The 8,803-nt window shown below is 46.0% G+C and overlaps 1 protein-coding gene across 2 annotated transcripts in view; it reads right to left on the bottom strand.

Annotated features, from left to right (window-relative positions):
* Positions 1-207: 207 nt before the first annotated feature.
* LOC143288099 (uncharacterized) overlaps positions 208-8,803 on the bottom strand; it is a 110,153-nt gene continuing 101,557 nt past the window's right edge. For both annotated transcript variants that reach the window (XM_076596385.1, XM_076596387.1), the window contains exons 2-4: positions 8,398-8,668; positions 2,303-2,997; positions 208-1,659 (exon numbers count right to left, since the gene is read on the bottom strand). In XM_076596385.1, the coding sequence (XP_076452500.1) occupies positions 1,020-1,659; positions 2,303-2,997; positions 8,398-8,487 (1,425 nt within the window). In that variant the 5' untranslated portion in view covers positions 8,488-8,668 and the 3' untranslated portion in view covers positions 208-1,019. The remainder of the gene's footprint in view (positions 1,660-2,302; positions 2,998-8,397; positions 8,669-8,803) is intronic.

The raw sequence follows: 8,803 nt of genomic DNA on the forward strand, positions 1-8,803 counted from the left end.
GCAGCACAAGTAGCTGACACTGCCACCTCTCCCCTCCAGAATGCAGCACAAGTTGCTGACACTCCCACCTCTCCCCTCCAGAATGCAGCACAAGTAGCTGACACTGCCACCTCTCCCCTCCAGAATGCAGTACAAGTAGCTGACACTGCCACCTCTCCCCTCCAGAATGCAGCACAATTGCCGACACTGCCACCTCTCCCCTCCAGAATGCAGCACAAGTAGCTGACACTCCCTAATCCCCCCTCCCCCCACCACCACCACCCCTACCCGCCACCCCAGAATGCAGCAGTAGCTGCTGGCACCCATAACTCTCTCCTACCGACTGCGACAGTAATAATTGTTAACTCTAACAACAGTCCCTTCCAGAATGTAGCACTAGCTATTGGCACTCCAAATACTCTTTGCAAAAATCAAAAAACAACAAGAAGAAATACTGTTTGTTTATGCTCCAAACGCACTTCTCTTCACTCATGCAGCAGGTATTGACGTATTGACATCGATAATATTCCCTTCCAGGAGGCTGCACCAGCATTTCCGTTCCAGTCAGTTTAGAGAGTTCTCCATACAAGACAGCCTCTCCAGGAGGTGTGTGTACCTTCACAAAGCCACCCCAGATAGCTCCACCAGCTGTTGATTCACACCTTTCAAAAGTCCTGCAGACTTATCGCTGATTCCGGACTGTAGTCCCAGCAGTGTCCTACAGGTTGTTGATTGACAACCCAACACCCCCAGTTTGCTGAAACACTCTTGATACTCTTCGTCCAGCCTACAGCATGGGGTATCCACCCTGCCAGTACTCTCCCCCAGACTCTCCAGCAAGAAGCGGACATTCACAACAACCCCAGACAACTTCACAACGCTGAGAACTCCAAGCACACCCTTCCAAAGCTCTTCTCCTGAATGCCCAGAAAAGGTAGTGGCCCTTCCAGCATTCTTAGATGGCTGCCCCAGGTGCCGCTACCTCTCTTAACAGCACTGCCCTTCCCCAAGATCCGTTGTTGTCAGAGTGAGGGAAGTGGTCAGCACTCGATCTCATGAGGCATGTTCACCTCCACCTGATGCTGTGTCCCCTCCAGGCTGCCTGGGGACACTGCCCGCTGGTTCCCGTACACGGGCTCCACCACACCATGCACCACCGTGGATCCAGGATGACCCCCACCACTGTCCAGAGGCGCGGGGGGAGGGGAAGGGGTGGGGTGGCTCGTGCTTCCCTCAGACACCCTCTCCTCCTCACCGTCGTCCTGGTAAGGGTAGGCCGCGGCCCCTCCACGGTACCCCACAGAGTTGTGCATGGCGGAGGCGGCCGCTCCGGCTCTGGGAGGTCCGTCGATGGCGTTACCCACGGAGTCGTCCGCGGAGACAGGACCTCTGTTCTGGGCCATGAGGTAGGCCAAGGTGCTGGAGTCGTACTGCTTGTAGCGGTCGCAGTAGATCCAGCGAGCCAGGAGGTTCAGCTGGCGGTCGAAGCAGATGTAGACGATGGGTTCCACGGTGCCCTGGGTCCAGGCGATGAAGCTGAAGGCCTGGTACACCTTGGGCGACACCTTGAAGTCCACGTCGATCAGCATCAGCAGGAAGAGCGGGTACCAGCTGATGACGTAGGCCAGGACCGTGATGACGAAGATCTTGGCGCGGTGACTGGCTTCCTTCACCATCACCCTGTGCCCAACAGCATCACATGAGTACTGGTTGGAAGGTACGTACCTATGTGTATAACCACGTACATTAAGTGAGTGGGTGAGTGAGTGAGTGAGTGAGTGGGTGAGTGAGTGAGTGAGTTAATGAGAGTGACAAAGAGATATCCCGACAGACAGACACAAAGACACATAGAAAAGTGCAAACGAACAAATTAAGAAGTATTGTGCCTTAAACAATTATTCAAAAGGGAGGCTTAGACAGTCGCACACAGAGACTCGCACAAAAAAATACAACCAAACGAACATAGAAATACTGTGCCCTGGAAATATATTACCCAGATACCCCCCCTCCCCCCGCCCCCCTCATTATTTCATTTTTATCTTTTAAACTATCAATTTCATTTGAACTGTAGTATCATTGTGAGCAACCATTTCAACAACCAGTTTTCTCTCCCACACCAGAAGTTAGTAGGCTTTCTGGGGCCATCCCAACGCCGACTGCCTTCAAACCCATTGTGGCCGAGAGAGTGGAAAAGTAACTTGGACAAGACACTCTCCACTATAATCAAACCCAAGCCCAGATAGTCGGGACAGCAGTTACCTCTTCTGCTACCCTGATGGCCACAGTGGAACACAAGCGACTCTCACAGGAGAGGCTGACTCACCTGATGCTGCAGCTGTTGCGTTTGGCCTCGGCATCGTCCATGATGGTGATGGAGGATCGCACCAGCATGGACACCCTGTTGGGCTGGTTCTGCTGGATCTCCTTGTACATCTTGCACAGGAAGTGGGCCACGGCCACCAGGCTGAGGGTCACGATGCAGATCCACATGACGTTGGCGATGTAGCCCGTCACCTCCCCCATCTTGAACGTGCAGTTGCCGATCTGCGGGTTGTACTGGAAGTATCCCCCGATCAGCGTGGGCCCCAGGTGCAGGACCACGCTGCACACGTACACCATCAGCACCCCGAACAGCACGCAGCAGAAGGAGCCGCGAGACTTGCCCCCCACGTTGTTCTCCCCGAACGTGTAGGCCTCAGCACAGATCATGGCCACCATGTTGAAGGCCGAGGTGGTGACGATCACCACGTAGGACGACCCTTCGAAGCTGCAGTCTGCGGGCGGGTCGTCGCCCAGCAGGTTCACCCCGAAAGGGATGAGGTAGGCGGACTTGAGGAGGTTGAGGAAGCAGGCGTGGATCAGGAAGGCGGAGGTCATCTTGCGGAGAGTCCTGCGGACGAGGATGGTGATGATGACGATGACGTTGAGGGCGATGCCCACGGCGCCCATGAAGAAGAGGTAGTAGGCCTCCTGGCGGTGTGTGTCCGTTCCCATGTCGCCCCCAATCTGACTCGAGTCCTGTGGGCAAGAGTGAGTAAATTAGTTATTTTTGTTATGGTGCCCCAGAATTTGAGACATTTTGTTTTCTGTATTCCCATGATGACGAGTGGTGATGGGAGTGATAGTGCTACTGCTGCTGCTGGAGTCCCTTCAGGGCTGGGATTTCTTGACGCTTGCACTTCATTAATATATCCCGGCATCAACGTGGCTGACAGATATCGACACCTGCAGTGTTGGTCAGGAAATTTGAGCAACACTCCCAAGGACACTTCCATGAAGCAGATGACCCTCAATTGATGCGGTTCCAGTCTTATCATCTGAGGCCATAACACAATCAGCTTTGAGTCACTGGAGCCGGCAGCGAACCCACCCTTCAGCCCGCGACGCTAACCACTTCGCCACGGCGAAGCCTAGCTAAAGGTCAGGTATATATGTTCCTGTGCTCATAGTTTATCAAGGAAGAGAGATGAAAACCTATTTCGTAATGAGAGTCGTGCAATGGTAGAGACTGTTCTGCGTACCGATCTTCACCATCATCACGATGCCGACCATCATCATCATCATCATCATCATCATCATTCCTCTCCGATAGTCGCTCTTGTATGTTTTATTTTGTTTGTTTGTTTGTTTTTGTTTTTTGTTTTTTTTTTGTTTTTTTTTTTTGTTTTTGTTTGTTTGGTTTTGGGTTTTTTTTCAACACAGACAAAAGTAGATATGTATGTTCATTGCAAGGTGATAAACAAGACGAAGTAAACATATGTAAAGCATGAAAATGTACGGATAAAAGTTGAGAGGAAAACATAAAAATGTAGCTGTGAAACAATACATATTCACAATGAAAATACAAATACACATAATATCATTTTATCTTGATTTTCCAGGAAAGGAAAATCAAAATACATGTACAAAGGAACCCAAACTTTATTGGTGACGCACTGTTGGTTAATCGTTAATTGAAGGAGCACCAGACAAATTTGAGACTTTCAACTATTAATAATAAATATCAATAAATTGACGATTTTTAAAAACAGCCATAGGCTGTGTGTAAGTTTTGAAAGTACAGTGATGTTGGAATCAAAAACAATCAGTAAAAACATTTAGTACAGACAATACCCGTGTTTTGAAGATATGTGGGAACATGGTTATGATTCCAGTTAAAAGGAATGCATGTTGTTATCTTGTTACACTTTAAGATTTTGCAGACACGTACTGCTAATCAGTGCTCAAGCGTGAACATGGTACTCCAAACAGGCATCTACTGACTTGGTTTCAACTTCAGTTTCAGAGAGGGACACGGGGGTAGGCAATGATCCATATCCGTTACAAAACAGCGGACCAGATGCCTGACTTCACGCATAAACCTAACGCAACAGTCAGGCTATGGGAGATGTCCTTTGGAATGTATGTATGAAATAGTAATCTAACATGAAATAAAATAGACAAGGAAAAGGATTAATTCAATAAAAGCATTGAAATATAAAACAGATACATAGAAAGCAAATGGCATATGAAATATGAATATGACAGGGCAAAATTCAGCCAATCTTTAAAGAAAAAGACATTAATGTTAATGCTATAATGTTTTACAGACGCAGATTCATATTCTGAGCAAAAATGGATGTTAATGTTGATACATTCAGTAATAATTCATAAAATACGAAAAAAAGCTTTTGTGATTTAAAAGAAAGAGAGCTGAATATAGACACAGACAGTGTTGACGTTTAGAGAATACAGATAATAATTCGTAGAGAGATATAACATTCTGGGACAAATTGCGTTTGCTTTGAAAATATGGAAACGATTAAATATCATAAAAAACGTAATATTTTTTTTGTTAAGAATAGATTCATACATTTTCAAGACGAAACAGCATTTTATGTGTTAAAACAATAAAATGTCAAAAGAAAATGACAGATTTTATGGGTTAAAAAAATATATATATGAAAAAAAACCCGATAAAGAATGTTTTGATACTGCTCAGCTGACCACACAAGCTACAGGTCTACACATAGACTGACCCCTCTCATACCCTTTTCAATTCCCAAGCTTAATTAAAGCGCAATATATATATATATATATATATATATATATATAAGTTATATATATTTGTTTTTCGAAGTAGCCACCATTTTTGTCTTCTTTTTTACAACATGTTTTCAAACTTTCTTCCTGATTCTGATCATCTCTTCACTGGCCTCTCTGGACAGTCAGTGGACAGTGGTTTTTCTCTTATCGATTTTGCGCTTTATACCTGGGGTGGGTTGCATAAGCGAGTTTTGCAGCGCTAAGTTTGCTTATCGTTAGGAATGCTCCCAACTCCACGGTAAATTCCAAAGACTTGGGAGCGTTCTTAACTCTGAGCAAACGTATCGCTGGAAAGATCGCTTCATGAGACCCGGCCTTGGGATCAAGGCTGATGCAAGGTCAAAATGTGTGTACTGGTCAGCTAAACTGTGTCATAACCCCCAAATTATGACATAACCCTAAACTGTGTCACAACCCCTAAACTGTGTCACAACCCCCACATTATGTCATAACCCTCAACTGTGTCACATCCCCCACACCATGTCATAACCCTCAACTGTGTCACATCCCCCACACTATGACATAACCCCAAACTGTGTCACAACCCCCACACTATGACATAACCCCAAACTGTGTCACAACCCCCACACTATGACATAACCCCAAACTGTGTCACAACCCCCACACTATGACATAACCCCAAACTGTGTCACAACCCCCACACTATGACATAACCCCAAACTGTGTCACAACCCCCACACTATGACATAACCCAAGCATTGTCAGGAAATCGAGCACTGATACAGGACACGTGTTGTGTGCAGTGTGCCTTTCACTGGATCTCCGTTCATCCGTTGGTATCATCTTCATCGTCATAATGGCTCATTTAGAAGACAGAGTACAAGTCTCCACTTGTTTTTCAAACGGACAAGAAACAAATATGTCACATTTGCATTCAAAATATTGAAAAAAAGGCACGAAATGTCTTAAAAAAAAAAAAAAAAAGATTTAAAATTTTTATACGCAAGTAAGTCTTGAAGGATTCATTGGACTTGATCGATATTTTCCATTTACTCAACTCAAACATCAGCTGTTATCTTCAGAACATACTTATCTGAAGACAGACAAATCAACAATTCAAGTCCTGCACAGAATAAAGTTCGCAATATATTAAACGACTCGAAACTACAGCAGCCTGTTAGTCTCAAAAGAAAGGTATATTATCAAACAATCAGAGCATAGGAATACACGGACTTGTACAGTGAAAAGACAGACAGCGTTAACACTCATGTTATAGATATAGAGTCAGAAAAAGACTTGAGATTAAAACAGAAATATTTAATATAATATATATCACGTCGAGAAAAAAAAGAAAGAAAGAAATAGATATTTCCGATACTCACGTTGAAAATTTAAGCACAATTAGCGCTTACTTTAATGAGGGGCACGGATGATCACAACCTACAGTTGAAAAACAAAACAAAACAAAGTATACAGAGAAAGAGAGAGACAGAGACATCGAGACAGATAGACAGACAGAGAGACAGAGAGGCAGAGAACTTAGTGGAGAATTTTAGGCCTGTCAATCTGAGATTGTGAGGCCAGAGCCTGCTATTTACCATTGTTATACATAGGCCTAGGGCCCAACACACACGCTTACATCAAAGACTGGCATAAGTTAACAGTTGGGTCTACAACAAAGTGAAAGCTATTGCGATGGGAAATCATTTACAGCTTAGTCTTTTGTGAAGGACTATGACTAGGAGGCAAAACTGTACTGGCTCTTAGTGCTGCAACCTTGGGGGCTAGTTGGCCTTTGGGAACCATCCCCAATGTCGACTGTACTAAAACCCTCTTGGCCGAGAGAATGGGGATGTAACTTGGGCAAGACACTCTCAACTTGCCCAGATAGTCGGGACAGCAGTTACCTCCTCTGCTGTTCTGATGATCATAGTCGAACACGACTGACTATCATACACAAAGGCCTACACATGCAGAACAGCCCAACGGAACACAGGCACACCAGGCAAACATTAAAGGTCTAACAATAGTGGGACATTCTGGAGAAGGCAACAAATGGTGTCAGTCTAAAGACATTCAAGCAGCTTGGCAGTCGCCAGCTCTGTCCGTAAATCAGTAGATCAGGAAACAAGCTAGCTAGTCAATCATTCATTCAGCCAGAGACACAGTGAAATGAATACAAAATACATACAAATGGATATGCATTAAAGTTCTCAATACGAAAGTTATGAACAAACTATCAAGTATTACACACTTCATTTGGAGGCGAATGTTGTGGATCACGTGTGAATGAAAATTGAGAGTCCGGCCTGCATATGTGTGTGTGTGTGTGTGTGTGTGTGTGTGTGTGTGTGTGTGTGTGTGTGTGTGTGTGTGTGTGTGTGTGTCTGTGTGTCTGTGTGTGTGTGTGTGCGTGTGTGTGTGTGTGTGTGTGTGTGTGTGTGTGTGTGTGTGTGTGTGTGTGTGCGAGCGCGCGCGCGTGCGTGCGTGCGTGTGCTTTAGATGTCTCCTGGCCGGGCCGGGTATTCGTGTGTTACAACCCCCCTCACCCCCCAAATTCCCCAACTGGTGTCTGTCTGTAGACCTACCTCAAGCTGATAAGCAGGACCATAATTTTTCACTCGCACAAAACTGTTCCAACTGGGCCAACAGCAAAGTGAGAGCTGTATTTCCAGTGGTTTCTCTGTTGCAATGGGAATTCATTTACAGCTTAGTCTTTTGTGAAGGGCTGCTGCTCTCAAACTTGGAGGCAAAATTGCACTGGCTCTTAGTGCTGCAGCCTTGGGGGTTAGTTGGCCTTTGGGGACCGTCCCAAACGCCGAACTGTCCTAAAACCCTCTTGGCCGAGAGAGTGGGGATGTAATTTGGGCAACACACTCTCTACTATAATCCAATTCTAGCCCAGATAGTTACCTCCAGCAGTTACCTCCTCTGCTGCTCTGATGGTCATAGTCGAACACGACTGACAACGGGCGCAATAGCCGAGTGGTTAAAGCGTTGGACTTTCAATCTAAAGGTCCTGGGTTCGAATCTCGGTGACGGCGCCTGGTGGGTAAAGGGTGGAGATGTTTCCGATCTCCCAGGTCAACATATGTGCAGACCTGCTAGTGCCTGAACCCACTTAGTATGTATACGCAAGCAGAAGATCAAATACGCACGTTAAAGATCCTGTAATCTATGTCAGCGTTCGGTGGGTTATGGAAACAAAAACATACCCAGCATGCATACCCCCGAAAGCGGAGTATGGCTGTGTTCATGGCGGGGTAAAAACGGTCATACACGTAAAAGCCCACTCGTGTACATACGAGTGAACGTGGGAGTTGCAGCCCACGAACGCAGAAGAAGAAGAACACGACTGACTATCGTACATACCTGATGCTGATAAGCAGGACCATTATTTTTCACTCGCACAAAACTGTCGTCGCTGCTGGTGACGGTGGCTAGCGTGTTGTTGGACATCATGGTGCAGTTGATGACAACGAAAGGGGTGACAACGACAACGACAACTGCGACGACGACGACGACGACAACGCTGGCGAGGCTGACAGGCAGGCGATGATGACCACGAGGACAGGAGCAATGAGGACGATGAGGACGTTAGCATGGCGGTGAACTACAGCGACGTGGGTGCTGGGGGTCTGGTCTGCAACAGTCAGAAGAATCACTGTCAGAATCAGAATCACAACAGCTTTGCTAACTCAATGAATAAGAGAAATTAAGTCAGAATCACAACAGCTTTGCTAACTCAATGAATAAGAGAAATTAAGTCAGAATCACA

The sequence above is a fragment of the Babylonia areolata genome, chromosome 12, assembly GCF_041734735.1.
Source record: "Babylonia areolata isolate BAREFJ2019XMU chromosome 12, ASM4173473v1, whole genome shotgun sequence".
Taxonomy (NCBI): domain Eukaryota; kingdom Metazoa; phylum Mollusca; class Gastropoda; order Neogastropoda; family Buccinidae; genus Babylonia; species Babylonia areolata.